General features: G+C 44.6%; 1 protein-coding gene across 5 annotated transcripts in view; it reads left to right on the top strand.

Moving 5' to 3' along the window:
- Positions 1 to 21,891, top strand: part of LOC139050945 (arginine-glutamic acid dipeptide repeats protein-like) — a 75,417-nt gene extending 53,526 nt beyond the window's left edge. For 4 of the 5 annotated variants that reach the window (XM_070527826.1, XM_070527822.1, XM_070527824.1 and 1 more), the window contains exons 7-10: positions 3,579 to 3,811; positions 10,240 to 10,353; positions 14,736 to 14,861; positions 21,435 to 21,891. In XM_070527826.1, the coding sequence (XP_070383927.1) occupies positions 3,579 to 3,811; positions 10,240 to 10,353; positions 14,736 to 14,861; positions 21,435 to 21,493 (532 nt within the window). In that variant the 3' untranslated portion in view covers positions 21,494 to 21,891. The remainder of the gene's footprint in view (positions 1 to 3,578; positions 3,812 to 10,239; positions 10,354 to 14,735; positions 14,862 to 21,434) is intronic. The other variant, XM_070527825.1, reaches the window with a different exon arrangement.
- Positions 21,892 to 22,667: the final 776 nt, after the last annotated feature.

Raw genomic sequence — 22,667 nt, 5'->3', positions numbered from 1 at the left:
GTATTCTCGTCAATTGCTTTCCGAGATACAATCACTTTTGCAAGATTTTGCGTAACTCGGCACCAGACACAGAGCAACAGTGCTCCATGCATGCAGCTGCATTTGTCCAGCACACGCTGTCCACCCGTAGGTGCTGATGTGTCCGGTGCCGAGCACAAAAGTGATCATATCTTGCATACCCGAAGGCAATCGATCAAGATTATGACCCTTTTGCACAAATCTACGTCCCGTGCCGAATCTGCACATAATGCCTGTTGAGGGGCGCCAAAACCGGCGTTCTTGAAGTAAGGGATGCGTATTCCCGGACGATCGCTCAATCACGGCCTGATGCATGGAACTCCATCCTGCGACTGCCACCTCAAGCTCCATAAGCGATTCCACGTGGGACGTGGATTTTCTTGTTTTTGCTGCATTTTTCTCACCGAGGTGCACATTACACACTACACTAAGAGTGCAAAAACCGTCATTACATGTCGGTAGCAACATGCGTGTCGCTTCAAACGGGCGATCAACAAACAAGATGGTGGCCATGACATGTTTCCAGCGCACACGATCGCTTCTGGCGCTTGGTTGTTTTTGTAAACAAAAATGGCAGCACCCACGCAAGTGTAAAGTGGTGTATTTTATGCAATTTTAGTGCAAAGCAATCACATTTGAGCACATTTTGGAGCCTGCTAGCCTTGTGCAAGTAGGTAATATGCAGGGTTAGGTTCCAGCAAATTTCGGTGATGCAGGATTGGGGTACACTACAATTTGTTGTGGAGACGTATGAAATTCATTGAACCTTATGGGCGCTTGCCACGGATACGAAAATGTTTCGTTGTTGCGAAATTTTTTTTATCATGGATTTCAACTATTTCTCAATGCAGGGACCGCCCTTGGACTTATGTTACATAGGAAAGCACACTGTCACTGCTGAAGTATGTAACTAAACTACAAATATCTGCTGACAGCCAATTTGAATCAAAGAAATTTGCTCAATGAGGCAATCATTTGGCTGGCATGATCCTCCCTCCCTGAACCAGTTTTTACTTATGTAAATAGTCTTCATTTTCACAACTTGGCAAAGACATCAATGAATAGAAACTCCCCAGCTGAGATTGTAAGTTCACTTCTGCAGCCATCTGATGTAGGGACAAAAAAAAAAAGGCAGCACACAAAGCAAGCCACATTGATCAGCTCTTGGATGAGGGAAACCCAACATATATGCTTTGGCTGTATTAAAAAGAAAAATGACATCTGGCTGACAGTCGCTGACGCTTACTCTACCCTTCAAAGGTCCTTTAAGTTTTAAAACGAAGCTGAAGAACACTTTTACTATTTTTTCTGCAGAAACTAGCTTCCTCTGAGGGCATTAAATCAAAGAAGTTGACTGCAGTGTACACAGTTTCCTGCATGCAGTTTTTTGCATACATTCTGTAGTGCAACAGAGAACAATCAAAGAAAAGAAAAAAAAACGGCCATGCAGCCACAAGGAATATGATTTTTTGCCTTGACAAAGCTGGACTTTTTTACGAAGGCAACAAAAAGTAAGCTTCACATTGCAAGAGACGAAAGCTGCGTAAAATGAGGTGATGCCAATGATCACTGAACTGTAGCAGTTAATTCATATAATTAAACATTTTATTCATGTGTTCTGTTCCATTAGTTATGCAGTTTAGTCATATTTTTGGGGATGTTAGACCACGCACTGCTGTTCCCTCTATGTTGAGGCCTGCAATTTTGGTCCATAATTTTTGGAGATATGTTTGCTCACTTGAGCAATAAGCATTTTCTTTTTCTCCTTGTTTTTTTTTTTTCAAGGTTGGTTACTGTAAGGCCTAGTAATAAAAAAATTAATTAATAATACAGCTTTTATCAACATAAAGCTAGCTCCATGGCCTAGTGGCTAAGTGCGAAGAGATAAAAAGCTGCTCGCTGGCTTAGACAATCTGCATCCGCTTGAAGTGGTAGCTTCGAAAGCAATTGACTGAAAATGTTGACCCTCCTACTATGCTATTTGCACTGACCAAATGATGATCGCAGGCGTTACAGCGAAATGTGCTCGGTGAAATGCATTGCCAGGCATTGCTCGCAGTGGGGCTTGGAGAGAGCGCACACAACCCGCCAGCACATTCGCAGCACTGGCCAAACTGCCTAGCCCACCCTTTCTGCAATCTTTGTCTCTCTCTCTTTGTCGGCAAGCGTGGAAATGCTCCATGGAAGTATCCCCAAAGCAGCAGACATCCCAGTTCGTAGAAGATGATGCCAACAAAGCTCAGAGCTGTGTCGCTTGAGACAGAGCCACAAATCTTGCAAAACCCAAGCAAGTATCAGCTCATGCAGTCGACGATATCAACAATTCTGAAAAACCAGGCTTGCCACGATCATTATAGCTGGAACCATTGTCAATAACGATCAACAGAAAAAGGGTTGGGACCCTTTTCCACAATAAGCAACTGTTGCATAAAGGAAGGCTTTGTGCACCAGGGCGAAACCTTCCATGATAGTGAAACTAATGTCAGTGGAAGCCGCTGACATTACTGAGCTCTGGGAGCGCGTCGCTACTGACGATGAAACAGATGGTGCTTTGATGGAATTCCTGGGGGCAGGTAGTGCTGCCTCGTTCTGCAAAGAGATCTCCAGTGAGGCAGTGGCAGTGACAGCAAGATTGACAGTGGCCAGTCTTTGACCCCGACTATCACGCAAAGTGTGCCGCGGTCAATCAAGTCGCTCATTGATTTCCCACATGCTAAAGTATTGCCGCCAGTGCTCACGCTGCAGCTGGATGCAATACGCACCGTGGTTGTAAAACCGAAGCTGCCACGAAAGCAAGTGCATACTTTTTTACTGCCTGCTTTCTACAACCTCTATTATCTAGCGAAAGAGGCAAATTTGGGTTAGGAGCTACGAAGGTATGTTCAGCAGCTTTTTTTTTTTATGGTAGTCCAAACATATTGGTGATCGGTTCTACTCCATCGGTGGCTGCTTATGGTGCGGCTGAGTGCAGCCATGCAGGCCTTATTTCAAAGCGATCTGCGATGAGTACAGAGTCTAGGTGCACCGAGGGCCCATAGCTTTGTGTACACTGTGTTCTCACTGCTTAGTTTGCGTCAAGCAAGAGGCAGCACGAAGGTCAATTCACCTGCTGCTGCCACTCTTCCTCACGCCAGTGTTCTGACAGCGAGTGTGCACGCTGATCGAGTGAGCTGTGTTTACGTTTGCCTGTGTGGGCGTGGCACCATGCTTGCTAACTTAATTAGTAAGCAAATATTTACAAGTTTATATGGCTGATAAAACTACCATCCCTCGTATAGCTGTCTAATAATTTGCTATTGCAATCGATGCTTCGCCTTTCAGCCGAAACTGCAACTTTTTTTTCCTTCAGCAATAAGTTTCCTTGCAATTGAGCATCATTTCTGAATCTTCTGCTAGTAGTTATTTTCCTGTGCTCATCTCAGATAGCGGTGTGGTGAAAGCCATAGCTCCTGGCTTCCACTCTCTCTCTCTCTCTCTCTCTCTCTCTAATCAACGTTTTAATCATGAGGGTTTGCCTTGTGTGTGTGCCTTGGGTGAAAACTGTTTCTCTGCTCGTACAGGGGCAGTTCCCGGTGCACGTCATGGCCAGAGACAGCGCCCTTGACGCCTTCAGGAAGCCTGGCAACAGCTCGGATGGCAACGCCTGATGACAGCACTTCGGGGGGCTGCAACAACACGAACAACAGCACAGAAGATGAGGATGGAGGCGACGATGACAGCAACCAGCAGCGGCCCCCGTCAGCCACCAGGACTGTGCCCTCGCCCAAGTGCCCACCTCAGGCGCCCCCTCTCGGTGAGCTGAAGAATAAGAATGGCAGATTTTCACCTTCAACCATTCTGAGAAGTCGGAACAAATTAAGGAGCGCAACCCAAGCAGAGCCTTGGTTGTACCACCAACAGTGGTAACTGTTTCCTCTTTAGGCTTCATAGTCTTGGATTATTTGAAGGCTCAAACTTGGCTTTTCAAGCTTTGCCTGCATGACGTAAATTCAATCATCATGATGGGCAGACAGTGACCATTTGCTTCAATACTTTGCCTGCTCGGCACTATGCTTAGCAGCTGAGTAACAATGCTTCTGTTATGGCTTAATCCAATAAAGTAGAATTCTGTTAGAAAGATCTTGAAATGACTTTGACGATTTTGTGCGAATGTATTGAATCATTAAGCTAGGTCCTTCTGCTCATTAAAGGGACACTGAAGGCAAATACTAGGTCAAGCTAAAGTGATAGATTAGTGTTCGAGGATCTCTAAGCTGTCAATATCATCGTGGACAGAGCCCTAATAATCGAGAAATCGAGGTGAATGCTGGACATGGTTAGAGACTTCCCCGGGACATTCAAGTACCTGCCCGATGACGAAAGCACACCTCAGTTAAATTCTGCCACTAGAACTCAACTACTCGTTGCAAAAAACATCCTCGTTTTGTATTATAAGGTGAACTGAAATTTTGCGTGTCCAGTTCCATTTCATGTTTAGAAAAAAGAACTCATTGAAACTACCATTGACAACTACGCGGTTGGTCGAAAGGCTTCGTGTTCACTTGACTCTGCGCTGCCCACGCTTTCGCATTTCAGTACTCGCATAAACTGCAAGTAGCATAGAATTCAACTTCCATGTGATGTCACGGGATGCCCAAATGGTCTACGCTACTTGACCAAAAAGCACTTGCAGTGGCGAATCCGCTGCTCTGTCTTGGCTTGGTGCCACCATCTGTCGGGCGCCGTTTTACTCACCAACGGCAGCAAGGGCCGCTGATGGCGTATGCAGCGTCACCACCCCCCGGTTGTGTGGCGGGAGATTTGAACTTTGAAAAGGGTATTCGGACCCTTCAGACACAATTTTCTCATAAATTAAGTATTTTCTTGGCACGAAATAAGCGTTGCGAGGATTCTGGAAAGGTATTTAAACATTCCACATCGACTTTATATTTGCCTTTAGTGTCCCTTTAAGTGACACATTTACACATTCCACGGTATGTGTTTAATTTATTATAAGGTATGTCTCTAAATATGCGTCACTACCGATTGCAACAGCATAGCTCCCCTAAGTTTTCAGCCGACCCGTCACCAGTCGGCTGGCCAAACGTGGGTAGCCAATCCAATCGGCTACCCACGTTTTGTCTTCCATCATTTTTTTCGACTTTATGGTGAAGATACTGAAGTGACTAGCGCAAGAGTGGACGCAGGACACCAAAAAGGCAACAAGAACAAGTGTGAACAATGTTGTTCATAATTGTTGGAACGTTGGTTACAGTGGAACCTTGATTTTACATCCCCCAGTCATGCAACGACCGGCATTTTACGACGAATTGGCTTGGTACGCTAAACTAAAACTGTCTATTATCACAGATTTTTTTTAAAAATGAGAATAAAGATTCGCTCTCACTTTTCAATGTCAGTTTATTATTCTTTAAATACAATGCATTGGTAAGATACAATATAGACGAGGGTCCCAAAGTCAAAGACTGCAACGGGACCCTCCGGACTGCAACGGGACCCTCCGGACTGCAACGGGACCCTCCGGACTGCAACGGGACCCTCGGAACTGCAACGGGACCCTCGAGACTCCAACGGGACCCCAACGGCACTTCCTCCACTTAAATGCATGGTTGCCAGGTTTTCTAATAATTTAATCTATCTTCCTTGGAGCAGTGCGTGTTCATGCAGCTGGCTTATTCGGGCAGTCTGTACTCATTTTTTTGTGCAAGGCAGCGTCACTGCCTGTATTCTTAGTTTTTCGATTATACGACGGTTTTGCCTGGTCCCCTCAAACTTGTATAATTGGGGTTCCACTGTGTTTTTTCTATAAGAAATGTTACAGAAAGAGATACAGTGTAGTCCACCTATAACGGTACCACACACAGTCAATGTCCGATTTTCCAGACTCCCAAGGGGTCGTAAAAACGGTGCAAAAAACGGATAAACGAATGCAAAGTTCGCAAAAATGAATGCATGCCTTCTATTGCCCCCAAGGGCTCAAATTGCCACAGGTACGTTTGGAATAGCTCTAAAGTCCTTTCAGTACACTTATTAGGTAGATCGGTGCTCGTACTGGGACAGGAGACAGTGGGTGCACGCATGTATAATTAAGGAATACATACTGTGTCTCTTGACAATTACCGCTTCCCACTTTAGGTATGCTTCATAGCATAACATTGCTGCAACGAGGCGAAGCTGACTTTCAGGAACCAGCATTATGAAACGCCTTCCGGGCTTCGTAGCCATTGGCGAGAATTACAGTACAGTCCACTTATAACGATATCAAGAGAACAAAAAATCCAATCATTATAACCGATCATCGCTATATCTGGACTGCCATAAAAAAAGGCTGCCGGACATACCTTTGCAGCTCTGAAACCCAATGGGCCACTTGCACTGAAAAATAGACATTGTATTAAGTAGCCTGTGAAGAACAAAATGTTTATCTATGCCTCTAAACAGTGTATCAACCACTACGCACACTGAAATAGTCAGAAATCCGCACTTGCTTTTGTGGGAGTTTCAGGTTCAAAACTGCAGTGTCCAGCTGCTGCGCAAACACTAGCGGCAATGATTAAGCGTGCATCAAATGAATGAGCAATCGATCGACGACAGTGCACTTCGCATGGACATAGAGGTTGGTGTCAAAGACGAGTCATTTTCAATCTTGTCGCCCCAGTGGCACAACGTCGCAGTCTGTCCCGACAATAATCGCCCCTTCGGCGATCTCTTTGCATAACGAGGCAGCACTGCATGAACCCAGAAACTCCTTCATCGAAGCATCACCTGTTTCATCATCGGTAGTGACATGCTTCCAGAGCTTGGTAATGTCTGCGGTAATGCCACCGTGTTGGTTGCTGAGGTTTCACCCTGGTGCACAAAGCCAGCCCATCTTTTCCATTGATTGGCATGGCCCCTGGTTGCAGCCGTCATAATCGCAATGCTCCTTAATGAGCTCACACTTTGAGCCTTGCAAAATTTGCAGCTTCGTCTCAAGCAATGCAACACTGCACTTTGTCGGCACCGTTTTCTATCAACCAGACTGTCCGCTGCTGCTTGTGCGGTTCCGTGCTCGCAGAGAAGGGGGCAAAGGGCGGGCGCCACTTCCCTTCTCGCTTTTCTCTCTCTCTCACACGTAGCTTGATCATGGGCAATGCGAGGCGGCTGCCGCCATTTTGTGGCATGTTGCATCAACTAGCCCACCTAACTTTCTGCCGTCCCCTGCTACATTTCCCGTGGAATCCAGTCCGTAACCCTTAATGACCATCGGTTATCTTCCCTCCTCATGTCTTGCCCATGCCCATTTTTTTTTCTTGATTTCAACTAAGATGTCATTAACTCGCGTTTGTTCCCTCACCTGATTTGCTCTTTTCTTATGCCTTAACGTTACACCTATCATTCTTCTTTCCATAGCTCGTTGCGTCGTCCACAATTTAAGTAGAACCCTTTTCGTAAGCCTCCAGATTTCTGCCCCGTATGTGAGTACTGGCAGGACACAGCTGTTATACACTTTCCTCTTGAGGGATAATGGCATCCTGCTGTTCATGATCTGAGAATGCCTGCCAAGCGCACCCCAGCCCATTCTTATTCTTCTGATTACTGTACTATTTCAGTCTCGTGATCCGGATCTGTTGTCACTACCTGGCCTAAGTAGATGTATTCCCTTACCACTTCCAGTGCCTTTCTACCTATCGTAAACTGCTGTTCTCTTCTGAGACTGTTAAACATTACTTTAGTTTTCTGCAGATTAATGTTTAGGCCCACTCTTCTGCTTTGCCTCTCCAGGTCATTGAGCATGCATTGCAATTGGTCTCCTGAGTTACTAAGCAAGGCAGTATCATCAGCGAATCGCAAGTTACTAAGGTATTCTCCATTAACTCTTATCCCCAATTCTTCCCTATCCAGGTCTCTGAATACCTCCTGTAAACACGCTGTGAATGGCATTGGAGAGATCGTATCTCCCTGCCTGACGCCTTTCTTTATTGGTATTTTGTTGCTTTCTTTATGGAGGACTACGGTGGCTGTAGAGCCGCTATAGATCTCTTTCAGTATTTTTACATAAGGCTCGTCTACACCCTAATTCCACAATGCCTCCATGACTGCTGAGGTTTCGACTGAATCAAACGCTTTCTCGTAATCAATGAAAGCTGTATATAAGGGTTGGTTATATTCCGCACATTTCTCTATCACCTGATTGATAGTGTCAATGTGGTCTATTGTTGAGTAGACTTTACGGAATCCTGCCTGGTCCTTTGGTTGACGGAAGTCTAAGGTGTTCCTGATTCTATTTGCGATTACCTTGGTAAATACTTTGTAGGCAACGTACAGTAAGCTGATCGCTCTATAATTTTTCAAGTCTTTGGCGTCCCCTTGGCAAGGGATATATCGAGTTAATCTCTCAGTTCAATGCTGCCACACAACCTAGATTGGTTGCATGCACTGATTGTGCTTTCATCTGACTAAGGCAGTGGTTTGACAAGGCTGGAATACAAACTGACTCGGCTTGCATGCATGCACACTTGCCTGCAGCAATGCAATGAAGAGCTTTTCTGGTGCGTCTGTTTTTTTAAACTTCCAACTTTCAAGCATTATTCCTACTTTTAGGTCATCCCTGTCAAGTCCAAATCATTGGTGGGATATTTTGACTATTATAGCTTCTTGAGAACATGTCCTTTTTTTTTTCCTTTTTCTGTTCCAAGAAAAATTTTGTCATGACCTTGCCACATCCAGTAATTGTGCTTTCTCTCATAGCACTCAAGATAGTTCCTGTTGGCTCAAATTAGCTCAGGAGTTGCACGACTCTTGCTGCCTGGCTTGTGTCCTTTGATAGATTTGATGTTTTTGGAGTGTTAGAAATCTGTATCAGATTGGCAAGCTAGCCAAGTTGGTAGGCTAACATTGTCAAAATCAAACAGCGCAAAGAGGCAGTGTTTGTGTTGTTAGAGTCTATTGTACTTTGTCCGGAATGTGCTGTTTTATTTTGATGGAGTTAAAATTGTAAATACGTTGCAGGCCTTCAGCGCAGAATTGCACCAAAAAATGTGTTGTACAGTTAAACCTCGATATAATGAACTTCACTATAATGAAGTTCTTGATATAACGAAGTATTTAACTTCTCATAACTTCTTGTTTATAAAACACTGTGTATTTAGATCAAGTACTTGCGAGGGGAGGAGGGGTGAAGGAGGAAGGAGTAGGTTGACATGCATCACCTTTTCTAGAGCAGCCATGGCTGTGTACGGCTGAGCATATATCCAGCCCGTACATAGCACACCATTTTAGAGGTGTGCCATGTGTGTAAAGAGTGGGCATACTGAGATGGTGTGGCACCATGTGCTGTTTTCCCACTTGTTCAGTACTGAAGGTTGTGTAATCTTGAATTTTGGAGATGCGTCGAAGCGAGAGACAGCCGAAGCATTTGCTCCCCGCTGCTGGTGCTTTTCATCATAGCCTCGTCCCACTGCAGGTGACACTATCAGCCACGGGGACGGATTGGACGTGAAAGAGTAGCTGGCTTCACTTATTTTGTACTGCTGATGTAAGGATATCGTCAACACAGCATGAAACCGTATGTTTTGTTGTCGACTCTCAAATTAAACCAAATACTTTTTTTTTTTCTCATTCAGATTTGCTTTTCTTGATGGCCTGATTATTCGGATAGCTTTGCAGCCCTCTTCCTGTAAGAAATATTGATCCGTGACTGTACTTACTTCCATAAAAGGTCGAATTTAATGCAAGAATAATTTGATATAATGAAGCAAGTTGCCGATTTTACAGACTTCGTTGTAACTGTGTTGGGAAAAGTGCAGACCACAAGGAAGCCAGGAAATGATTGAAGTAACAGTGATGTGTACGGACGCGAGTATAGCGGCAGTCCACCTGTCGGATAAAGAGCTTTCATTTCTGTCCTTCTCATGAGGAGGATATGTCTTAGGTGATACTGTTTTTACTGTTCTTCAACAAATGCCGCTGCACGTATTCTTTAGCTTGGTTGGTTGATAATTTTGTGTCATCTTGATCAGGTCATCAGTGTATGCATGCTTGTAAATAAAGCCTAGTTGCAAGACAGCTATCTGTATCTGTATTATTTTCATGATTTCTCTGTAATTCTATGCCGAAAGCCTGCACCTGCTTGTCATAGAATGTAACATTTCGCTTGATTGGGCATCATTCGCTGACTGTATGTGTGGACACAGAAGAGTGTTGTGCAGCACGTAAATGAAGTGTCCCCCCTGTGTTCAGGCCCCCCTCCACCCCTGAATTTGACTCTACGTCCCCCGGCACCAGCTAGGAGCCAGAGCGCCTCCAACTCGCCACCACCACTCTTGATGCCGCAGGGTTCACCACTCGCTGATGGTAAGCACAGTGACTCCAACTTTTGATGAGCCAAGTCATAAGGCCCTGGGCCTTGATACATGTCGCAACACTGAAAAATACTTCAGATTATACAAGCGCAAGTAACTGTTCTACGCGTACAGTCAAAATCCAATTTTTCGTACGGACTCCCTAGTCGCCACGAAAATGTCCGAAAAATGGGTAGTCCAAAAAAATGAATGCGTGCTTTTTAGTGCTCCCAAGGGCTGTAATTGCCACAGAGATGTCTGAAATAGCTCCGAAGGCATGTTAGAGCTATGTGAAGGCACATCGGTACTCGTACTGTGACAGGAGAAAGCGGGTGCATACGTGTATAATTAAAGAATACATACCGTGTCCCGCGACAGTGACCCCCTTTTTATTCTTGGTATGCTTGATCGCGTAACACTGCTGTATTACGACGAAGCTGACTTTTGCGAACTGGCATTATCAACACTTGTCCCTTTCCATATTTTGTGTACTTCGAAGCTGTTTGTGATAATGCAGAAGGCGAAGTTGGCGCCATAGCTGGCAGCAGCAAATTCTTTCTCTGAAAAGCATGGTGTCAGACAGCAGGCAGCTTGTAGTGAATATTGAAGCAACTAGGCCTAATGTTGCCATGGTGGCTATGCGAATTGGCGTGCAAGAGGGCCACTTCATCGCTGCAAGATAAACAAAATGGCGGCAGTGGTAACTTCGATTAATGCCGTTTCGGATATGTGGTCACGGCAAAAAGCCTAAATTATTGGGCACGTCTGAAAAATCGGTCGTTCACTGTAGTGCAGTAAAGTGCACTGCAGTGCATGATTGCACTGAAGTGGCACGATGTAAATAATCGTTGAAAAAAAAAAAGAAAATGAAAAAGAGAGCCATTTGTATTGCCATGCTAGTTCTTTCAAGATGCTCGCCAATGTCCATGTTCCATTTATTTTTCTTCTGCACTTCGTGCGTATTTATTTATATTTCATACTCTCAGGGCTGAAGGCATTACAGAGAGGAGTGAAGGTATTAGGTGACAGCGTCTTTAAAATTAGTGGCGTCAGAGATGGCAGCGATGGTGGCGGGAAGGTAGTTCCAATCGTTCGCAGTTCTTGGTGTAAAAGAGTTAAAAAGTAGACATTGGTGCAGCTCGAAGGGACAGCAACTTGAATTGATGATCGGTGCAGAAGGACATGTAGGATGGATGATGGAACAAGTCGTCTTTAAAGATGGGGTTAGTGTAATGTACCTTGTGGAAAAGGCAGTCGCAGTAGTTTGCAGCGAGAAGCTAATTCTAAAAAAGCCAAAGCTTTCTTTCATTCTCATTCATATTCATCTCTTTCACATTAACCCCTTTGCTTCCGCACGTTCGGTGCTCTGCGATGCCTGGCGTTCCGTGTTGTAAGATCGCTCTGAAATCTGCTACAGACATCATCATCATCAGCCTGGTTACGCCCACTGCAGGGCAAAGGCCTCTCCCATATTTCTCCATCTACCCATGTCATGTACTAATTGTGGCCATGTTGTCCTTGCAAACTTCTTAATCTCATCCGCCCACCTAACTTCCTGCCGCCCTCTGCTACGCTTCCCTCCTCATTACATGTCCTGCCATGCCCATTTCTTTTTCTTGATTTCAACTAAGATATCATTAACTCGCGTTTGTTCCCTCACCCAGTCTGCTCTTCTCTTATCCCTTAACATTACACCTACCATTCTTCTTTCCATAGCTCGTTGCGTCTTCCTCAATTTAAATAGAACCCTTTTCATAAGCCTCCAGGTTTCTGCCGCGTACGTGAGTACTGGTAAGACACAGCTGTTATAAACTTTTCTCTTGAGGGATAATGGCAACCTGCTGTTCATGATCTGAGAATGCCTACAGACATCGCATTTACAAAATGTCTGATTTGTTCCCGAAAGGCTTCTGTGTCAGATGTGGTAAAAAACTAGAAAGTGAGCCCAATAAAAGTTTTCACACGAGCTGAACACAGAGTGCACTTTTGCTTTTTTTTTTTTTGCAATCGGAATGCCTCATGGGCTTGTGAACTAGGCCTTCGAAAACTAAGCACAGCATCAAATGGTTCTGCTTTACAGTTTTTGGTGGTATGTGCGTAAAAAAATGAGCCCACCCGGAAGCCTGTACACTTTTTTTTTTTGAGCCTGGTACTCTGGTTGCAACGGCTACAACAACAGAGTGGAGTCTGATGAGCAGGAATCTTTCCATTGTTTTACAAACAACATTTGGTGAAAGTGTACACAGATATGTACATCTAGTGTGCAAAACCCAAAACATCTCGAAGATAGTACGCATTGTGTTGTCATTTATGAAAAATGGCCAGAAGCAGCTGTTATTTGAGCAGTCGGTGAATTGCTGGCAGTGTAGCCAGATGGGCTAACCAAATTTGAAGCATGTGTCCACTGAGAGAGGGCACTGTATGTGTGCAGCGTGTTTTCAATGTAGTTATTTTCGTGTGTACGTCCTGCCTGTTGGGGTTGTGCAGCTGGGTATTAAAAGGGACATGGAAAGGAAAAATATGTTGAATTCAGGCTTCTCCATAGATAATTGTTAATGGATGGACATCTTGCATCCAAGGGAGGGGGGAAGTACAGTGAAATCTCGATATAACAAACTTCAGGGGACCGCGGCAAATTGTTCATTATTCTGAAAAGTTGTTATATTTTGAGAGGCCCAAAATTAACCGTTTCACCCATCAACCCATAGTTTACCAGTTGTAACCACGTGAACTATCCACAAAAACGTTGCTGTTGGTTCTTGACCTGTGCTGTTGCTATTTTCCATAGATTCCCATGCTACGCACCACCACAGCATTGCATGTAGAGCAGCACTCGCAAAAGAGACGCCGAGGCCTAGAAAACCACCAACAAAAAAAGAAGGTCCAAGTCGCCTATAAAGCATAATGTTTATTATTATTACTATTTTCTTCACATTCCTTGCCATGGACACTGCAGCTGTCTCGCTAGAGCTGGATTACATTTCCCATGCACTTAGCTGGTAGGGCCACAGAAAGAAGCACGAAAGAAAGAAGAGGTGTGTGCAGAAAGACGGATGTAAAAAGGAAGCGACGTGGCCTCATGACTCTGAAATGTGAGCATCATGGCCTCCAAAAGGAAAGTGATCACGTGTACAGAGACTGGTGGAAATCAGGCTGCATCACAGGCGTTTGGAGTTCCCGAAACTTGCCTGCTGGACTAGCCTCAAAAGGAAAAGCGTTCTACTCCGGCGCCTACTGCGTAGGCACAGCCATGCGGCCCTTATCTTGAAAGTGATCTGCGATGGAGAAAGGCTGCGCATCTAGGCACACTGCGCTGGGTTCTAGTCACTTAGTTCACGCTGAAGCGAGAGGCTGACAAAGATAAATTTGCTCGCGCCTGCTACCACACTTTCTCACGCCAGCGTTCTGATAAAAAGTTTCTGCGGTCATTAAGTGAGGCGTGTTTACGTTTGCTCGTGCGCGTGTGACACCATGTTTGTTAATTTAGCTAGTAAGTGAATGTTTCAAAGTTTGTACGGCCAATAAAGCTATTATCTTTGCTTTTCATATAGCTGTCTACTAATTTGCTATTGCAGTCTATGCTTTGGCTTTCGGGCGAAACTGTGACTTTTTTTATTGATCACAACTTTAGTACATTGGTAGTAAACCTGTTTTTCAAATGAGAGAAAGTTTTATTTCTGTATGAAATAACGAGGTTTGGGGTAGTATAAAAGACTTTTCTTTTTTTTAGGTCACGTCAAACAGGTGCACGTTACAATCGAGGGCATTCCCCCCCCCCCCTTTTTCTGGTGACGGAAAACGGGTGCACATAGAAACGAGTAAATAGGGTATGAAAACCGAAATGCAGTTATTTTTTCTCATTTCTGTGGCCAGATTGGCACGCTTTCGTGCAGCTGGAGTCCTATATTGCGCTGCACTGCAGTAAGAAATTTTGGCCAGGACCGTGGCACATCGAAAGCGCACGTTGGTGGTGGTCGGAAGTGTGTAGGTATAGGAGGCCTAGGATGATACAGTTGATATTTTCTTGTAATTAATCACCCAAGTCACAATGTATTACGCGTGAACTTTGATGAAATCATGACATCAATGAGGATTCTAATACATAGGTGCCTGTGAGCCTTTGGCTGTTACCGGGCCTTGGCAATGTAATGCCTGAGAAAACCTATGAATGAAGAACATATCAGCAGGGTTCTATTGTATGCTGTTTGTTTATTTTTTTTCACGCTGAAGCTGAACCAGAAATTAACTGTTTTCGCTGAACTGGAAGCAAGAAATTTTCGGTTCAACACTCTCTGCCAAACAATGTTGTTTCAGTCTTTGAAATGCTTTCTTAAGGGCCTTTAGGCTCTGTGGACTATTTGCCACGAATGCTGCTATGAACCGCGTGTGCTGCAGGCTGCGTGGAGCGCTGTCGCCCCAACTGGCGTGGTGGCCGGCCTGCTGGAGTGCCTTTCCTGGCTCCCCTGTTTACCACGAGCACCACTTCGCCTCTGGTGACACCGACTGCCACTGGCACCACAGGTCAGGTGCCTCTCCTTCTATCCTCCAGGGCAAACCACTAGCTGTGGCATTATGCTGCATAGCGCGAGACAGCAGAGGCAGAGCAATTGCTGACGCAGGCTCCCCGCCTGCTGCGGATGCTGTATTCAACCAACGGAGTTGGCGCCATTTCTGACAGCATTGAATCCTGCCACTAAAAAAAACGCAGCACCAGACAGCAGGAGCTTTGGTAGCGAACGTTTAAGCAACTAGGCTTAGCATTGAAGAGCACACGACAGCACAGAAAACCACACACAAATAGCTGTGGTGGCCGTGTGGCCATGGCTGGCTACGGCTGGCTACGGCTGCCAACAGATCGGTGTATGAAAGCACTGGCCCGAGACTGCAAGATCATCGAAATGACAGCAGTAATAGCATCGATTAATGCTGTTTGAACCTGTAGAAATGGCACAAAGTCAGAAAAATCGGACGGTGAAGGGCTTCAGCATCCAATGTCTTTATACATTGGCTCTATGGAATATGTGGTGGTGTTGTGAAGGTTTCCAAATAATCAGGCATGTGCGAAAAATTGCTCGTTGACTTCACTATGAAAACAATCTTGCCAAAGTTGGTAATACAGTTAAACCTCGATGTAACAAAATTAAAGTCCACAATATTTCATTATATACAGGTTTTCGTTACATGCGGATTCACATTAAAACTGGCAAGTATCGTGCAAAAACGAAACCAGGATGGATTTCACTTCAGCTGAGCTCACCTCTCAATTCAGGAAAAAAAAAAACTGCATGATTTTAGCTTGTTTCTTCTGCATAATTGACGGCATCAAGCGCCACTCCAAAGAAGCCAAATCGTGCAATGCCGCTTCATCGTCTTATGTACCAACAGAACGATGCAAGACATCCAATGTGTCCCTCGCCTCTCTCGTGGCAGGCACAACAAACTGTGTATCTGCCTCTGATGCACCTACCTCGTCACCAAGATCTTGCATGATTTCAACAAGCGCCGTGTCTGACATTTCTTCAGTACATACGGTGCCATTGTCAGCATACAAAACTACGCCAAGTTCGACGTCGTTGGGCACTCCACCATTCGCACATAGCGCATCCTACGCTTCGGTGGCATCGAGTGGGTTTTCATGCTGCGCTTCATCATCGCAGATTCCAGCTTGAACGACTTTTATTAGGATCTTGGCAAAGCAAATCAAAACCGTCTGGGTTCCAACTTCCTGCCACGACACAGCAAGCATCTCGATCGCTTGATATATGTTTATCTTCGCCGTTCAAAACGGATGTCCAGAAGGATCTTATCACCTGACAGTGATAGCAGCATTTGAAGCTGTTGATGATCACTTTGCCCAATGGCTGTATCAGGAATGTGCAGTTGGGAGGAAAATTTACAACATGACGTTTGACAACTGAAGGCGCAGAGCAAGTGTCAAGCAGCAAGCAGATTTGGCGGCCTCGTCGCTTGATGTCTTTGTCAACCTCTTTCGACCAGTCAGAAAAGATCATCCGTGACATCCACGCTTTATAATTGGCCACATATTTAACTATCATGGTGAAAAGATTTTGCGCCAAAAAACAACACACACAAGAAAGACGACACCACGGGCGCAACTTCAACTGTTTAATGAGGGTGAAAGCACTCGACATACATAGCCTCTACAACACCGCGCATGCGTACAAGGCAACATGGAGTACAAGGTTTTATCAGAGTAGGCGTGATAGAAACTTCAGCTCAGCATCGTAAAGAAAAACCGACGTATCACTAACACAGTTCGGACCCGCTTTCTTGATGTAGAAGGCTTCCAATGTTTCACGTGATGTCTGATGCTTGCCTCTATCCAAAATCCTCGCATCGTGGAACCGTGGAAAGCAATAGGTGCAAGCCCTGCATTGATCCACAAGTCGCCCACCTTCATTATTCTTTATACCTTTTGCATGTTCCCTAAGTCGGTCGTTGACACAACGCCCCGTCTGTCCAATGTAGGATTTCCCGCAGGACAGAGGAATTTCATATACCACGTTTGTCTTTCTTTTCACTATGCAAGATCACCAACTAGCCCAGCACTTAACTCTTCTATTTAACTATCATTCACTTCGTTCCCTTGAAGCATCTGGGCTGGGCACTTTTCCCAATAACTAACGGGATTCGTCTTTCACTGCCATCACTGTTGGCACAAAACAAAACTGTCACGTGGAGCTTGCTTTGCTTGCCGCCGTGGCAGTCTTCTCCTTTAAGCACCAGCGTGCAATTTGGCAACATCTGATAAAACAGAGCAGCCTCCTCAACGTTGTAGCTGTCAACCACTTAGTGACGACAATATTGCTGTTTTATGCTGTATATTTGTTCTAATGTATATATTCTCTGACAGGAGGTCCCCTTTCAGCCACATTCTCTGGGACCTCCTTCTGTGTACTTATGTAAGCATATATCCACTTATTAAAGAAATAAACTGAAACTGAACGGATTGTAGCCGCTGAAAACAGCCAGGCAGCTTCTTGGCAGCCCACGATGCAGAAGCGTCGCTGTCAGCAGAAGCAGACTTGCCGCTAATTTTCCCGACGACTCCATTTTGGCTCTTAAGACCTTGCAACCAGTTGTTGCTAGCTTTGAAGTCCTTGTGGCCTAGAACGCACGCAAAATCCTTCGCTTCCTGCTGCAAGATCACGTCAATTATGGGCACATTTAGTGCCCTTGCGTCCAAAAACCTCGTAAACATAGCTTTTTCCTCAGCCACTTCCCCGTTGCCAGTCCCAGTGCAGCAGACCTTGCTCATCGAACACACGCTTGAGAGCAGCACTATACCATTGCGCAAGCGCTCTGTCACGTGGCTTTTTTTCATATTTTGCAGGCTTTCTTTGCAGCAAAGAAAAAATGGCTACATGAGACGTATCGTACAGGAAACAACTCCATCGGCGGTTTCTGAAGGTGGTCTACACTCACATATCATACTTGGGGTCCTCAGCCAGTAATTAAAAAGTTGGGTAATTAAACTGAATGAGTGGGTTATGGGGAAAAAAAATGCCTGATTTACTATAGGCTATTGCGACTAGTATGCGTTCAGTTCAATTCGCTTCCGACACGCCTTTCATTTTTAAAATTTTCGCTCAAGTTACGTGGGACACCCTGTACAGGTAATCCTATATATCAAATACAAATGTTATTTTTAAATTCTCAAGGGGATTTTAGAGCTGTTTGTTCTGTGCAATAATACATTATTTGTAGGTTCAATATATCCATGTTCAACTGTGTGTAAGCCGCCTCGTTTCTCCTTCCCCACTTTGCTCAACGTGACCTAGACTTTCCTCGAGGTTGCGCTGCTTTGCTGCATGCTCAGCGTGCTCCTTTGTGCTTGCGCTAGCTCGGACCCTGCACCAATGACCTGTGAGGCAGCAGATGCCTGCTTGAACTCCCTAGAGAACTTTTTCCAGGAGCACGAAAGCACAGAAGTATATTTAAGGTCGTTAGATGAGATGACATTGTTTGTGGCTGCTCACCATTTTGGACAGAAGCGCCAAACATCCATCAAGGACTGGAAGAAACCAGGCAAGAGCACCACTTGAAAACAGCTTCCTATTAAGTTCACCTAAATAAATGCTTTTTATGTCATTTCTCTCCATTTGTACGTCTACTTCATTTGCTGTTTTGAAGTAACATATTTGGATGCACCTGGTCATGTTGCTAATTATTCTTCTGATATGAACACATTTCCGTGGTCTCTTCGAGTTCGTTTTAAAGGGAGTTTATAGTGTATATATGTAAATTTACAGAAGAATAAAAGTAGATTGGAGTGCATATGACAGACATTGTCAGATCCTGACTGGAAGCTTAGCATCATCATTGAAAAGAAAGGTGCACAATCAGTGCATTGACTGGTGCTAACATACGGGGCAGAAACTTGAAAACTGAAAAAGAAGCTTGAGAGCAAGTTAAGGACCATGCAAAGAGTGATGGAGAATCTTAGGTGTAATGGTAAGAGATCGAGAGAGAGATTGTGGATCAGAGCACAAATGGGGATTGCCGATGTTCTAATCGACATTAAAGGGACACTAAAGGTTAATATTAAGTCAACGTGGACTGTTGAAATACCATCCCAGAAACCTTGAAACGCTTGTTTCGTGCGAAGAAGAGACTTATTTTAAGAGAAAATGCATTTTGAAGCGTCTGCATACCTCTAGCGCAGTTCAAATCACCCGCCCTCTGATCGAGGAGTATTGACGTCATGGTCTCATAGTGATGTTGCGCCGTCAGTGAGTAAAACGGCTCCCGCAGACGGCGCTACGGCTTTTCTGCACAAAACACAAACACGCGGCCAGAAACAGAGCCGACAGCAGCACGAAAGCGGAACTATGGTGGCTAGCGGAAGGGAAAGCGCACGACGATAAGCTGGTTCTTTATTTTATGACGCCAACTTCGGCGCTCGTTGCAATGGATGACCCTGACAACGACACATTAGCTCGCGATGCTGGGCCTGAGTTCAGCGATTTAAGCACTGATGAACGTGAGCTACTGTTGAGGGCTCGCGCTGCCGGCATCGTTGCGCACTACTACGACGACGGCCTGGTTTGAAAGGCACTTAATGCGACTTCAGTAAGTCGGCGTTGAACTCATGATCCTCTGGACGAAAGTGCAGCGAGCACACTACGTGATTTTTCGGCTCTTTGCCAGCGCACTGTGGCAGAGGTACGGCACTTAACCACTTCGAACGGAGAGGTTCACCCGGCACACAGTGATAAGTACTGTTGGATTCGCCGTTGCAACTGCCCTTGGCCAAGCTCTGCGGACTGTTCGCGCATCCCACTACATCACATGGACGTGGCATTCTTGCTGCTTGTTCCAAATGCAAGTTTCGCGAGCCAGCAGGACCACCGCAGCACGACACAATAAAGAAACAACTGAAACTCCAAAGCGCGTGCGGCGCAAAGTCGAGCGCGCAGAGTTGAGCTAAAACGAAACCTTTCAATCACCCATACTACTCAAGGGTAATGTCAAAATGTTATTTTTTCTTTAGAATTGAATAGAAGTAGACAAGTAGCATTTTCTTCCATCTTATGATCTAATGAAATGATCTTTTTAATATGAGTAGTTGAGTACTAGTGACATAAATTATGATGAGTGCTTTTGTCATCGGGCTAGTACCGGAATGTCGCTGGGGCGTCTCCAATCGTGTCATGCATTTACCTCAATGTCTCGGTTACTAAAGCTCTGTTCGCGATTATATTGACGCCTTAGACGTTCTAGAGCATTGCTTTATCACTTTAACTTGACTTTCTCGTAACCTTTTGTGTCCCTTTAAGAGAAAAAGAAATGGAGCTGGGCAGGTCATGTAATGTGTGGGCTATATAACCGGCGGACCATTTGGGTTACAGAATGGGTGCCAAGAGAAGGGAAGTGCAGTCGGGGATGGCAGAAGACTAGGTGGGGCGATGAAATTAGGAAATTTGCACGCCATAGTTGTAATCAGTTTCTGCAGGACAGGGGTAATTAGAGATCACAGGGAGAGGCCTTCGTCCGGCAGTAGACATAAAATATGCTGAGGTTATATATATATATATATATATATATATATATATATATATATATATATATATATATATATATATATATATATATATATATATATATATATATATATATATAGTCTGTCCCAGATTTATCAAATTCAGTTAAATGGAATTATTTTTTAGATTAGTATATCAAAGACCATTTAGCAGCGTGAGTATGAGTGACTTGCAGTGTTCATGAGCAATCAGTCATCTTTTGTGTGTTCGACACTGCCTTAGAGAAGCCACTTGGTAAGTTGCTGCTTTTCATGATCTCTGGAAACTGTCCGAGACGTGTGGAGATCTCAGATAAACTTCAGTCAGATAGACATATTTTATATTTCGAATGGTCAATATATCGAACTACGTATTTCACAATCCACTTCGAGTTCGACATATCTTGGACTGAATTTATATATATAATTCATACATACTCTTAGCTCTCCCATCCCTTCTCTACCTTTACCATGAGACTGGCTTCCTATGCTTCATACATATGCTTTTTCCCACTTTGATACTCCTTATGTTAACACCTTTAAAAAAGATATAGTACTGCAACAGAGTGGTGGCCCCATCTGTAACCGCTATGGTGCAAGGCATGTTTCACAAGAGTGGTGACAGATGGTGCCACAATTGTGTTGATGAAAAATCAATATTTTTTTATATTTAATATCTTAATATTTAATATTTTTAAAGCCGCATTATGCACTTCGGCTTTGTTGTGGATGAAAGTAATTTTCCCAACTGTGTTACAGTACATTGGTTTGTTCAAACAACAACCACAGGCAACCACAGGTGTGACAGTAAATGGCTAAAAATATTTCTTTACCATTGCGCACGTTGTGCTCGTGCAGACAGTTGTTTAAGCACCTTCCCGTCTGGCCTACGTAGCAGCTGCCACGAAAGAAGGGGAATCCAGTGAACTACTTGGCTTGCGCAGTCCACGTAGCGTATCCAGCGCCCGACAGTGCATTTGCTATAAAAAAGTAGCTTGCGGTGCCATGCTTTGCAACAAATGACCAATCTTGCCCATCCGTGTTCTGTGCAGTCGATGGCCCGCTGGACTTGTCTTCCCCGGTGGACACCAAGAAGCTGGTGCCAAAGTGACCTGGCCTATGTGCAACAAGCAGTGTGCACATGGTGGCAACATGTGCAATGACTCCTCGCGAAACCGTGTACATACCGCCTTTTTTTCCTATTTATTGGCCGACCAGTTGGCAGGCCGGGCAACAAGCAACAACTGTGCTTCTCGTGCTGCCAGAATCTTGCACGGCTTCGGACGTGCACCACAGTGGAGGCAGCAGGGGAGTCCCCCCCTCTTTCCTTTGCCCCACCCCCGATTTTTTATGTGTGTGTGTGTGTGCGTGTGTGTGTGCATGTGTGCGTGCGTGTGCCCAAGGTTCCTAGCAGGTTTTTGTAAGTAGGCATTCAGAACACAAGCAGGTTTAGGTACAAGCAACCAGTGAAAAGAAAAATAATAATAAAGTTCCTGCTGTCTGAATGGAGCAACTGCTGTTTGTGTGAAGTCATTCTGTGAACACTGGAGACCCGTGTATCTCTTTTTTTTTTTCCACTTGCAGGTTATCAGAGAAAACCTGGAACTTTAAAGTAAATTTGACAGTTCTGGGAAATTGGGAGAAAGACGGCACTTTTTACTCTGGTTGTTTTGAATCGTGGTAATTGGTTATAGTGAACCTTCACATTCTGCAAATAGTGGTGTCTTTTGCTAGTTTTGTGAATGTGCGCTTGGCTGGGTGGTTGGAATAGTGTAAAACAAGACTCAGTCAAATGTGATAGTGATGCAGTAGTACATCCAATTTTATTTGCAGCTTACCAGTAATAGCTATACTGGGTGATTTTTTTTTTTTTTTTTGGTTAGCATGGTAACTTGGGCAAGCCATAACCTTGAAGCTCCAGTGTCAAAGGCAGCCCAGGAATTTTTATAAAAGCAGTCGCAAGGAATCTGGAAATATGAGGGAATTAGAAAATGTTACCATAGATAGTCGGGTACTTGCTGTGGCCCAAGCGCACGGCAAGTGTAACGTCTGTAGAACTACTTGCTCCCGTATTGTTTACCATTTGATGCTATGATGACCAGAGTAATCGAAGTGTAGCTCACATTGCTGTTTATTGATAGTCCTTGCTTATGTTGGTTGTTGAGGGCCAGCTTAATGTAATGATTCTATTCCAATTCTTTGTTCCTTAGCTTTGTAAGTGGCCCATGCTGTGATCTGGTACCAACGTCATGTTATTAACAGAATCAGTCGCTCATGAACATTGG

The sequence above is a fragment of the Dermacentor albipictus genome, chromosome 10, assembly GCF_038994185.2.
Source record: "Dermacentor albipictus isolate Rhodes 1998 colony chromosome 10, USDA_Dalb.pri_finalv2, whole genome shotgun sequence".
In the NCBI taxonomy this organism is placed as follows: Eukaryota; Metazoa; Arthropoda; class Arachnida; order Ixodida; family Ixodidae; genus Dermacentor; species Dermacentor albipictus.
The sequence above is the reverse complement of the archived record's forward strand: the minus strand, read 5'-3'. Positions and strand labels throughout refer to the sequence as shown.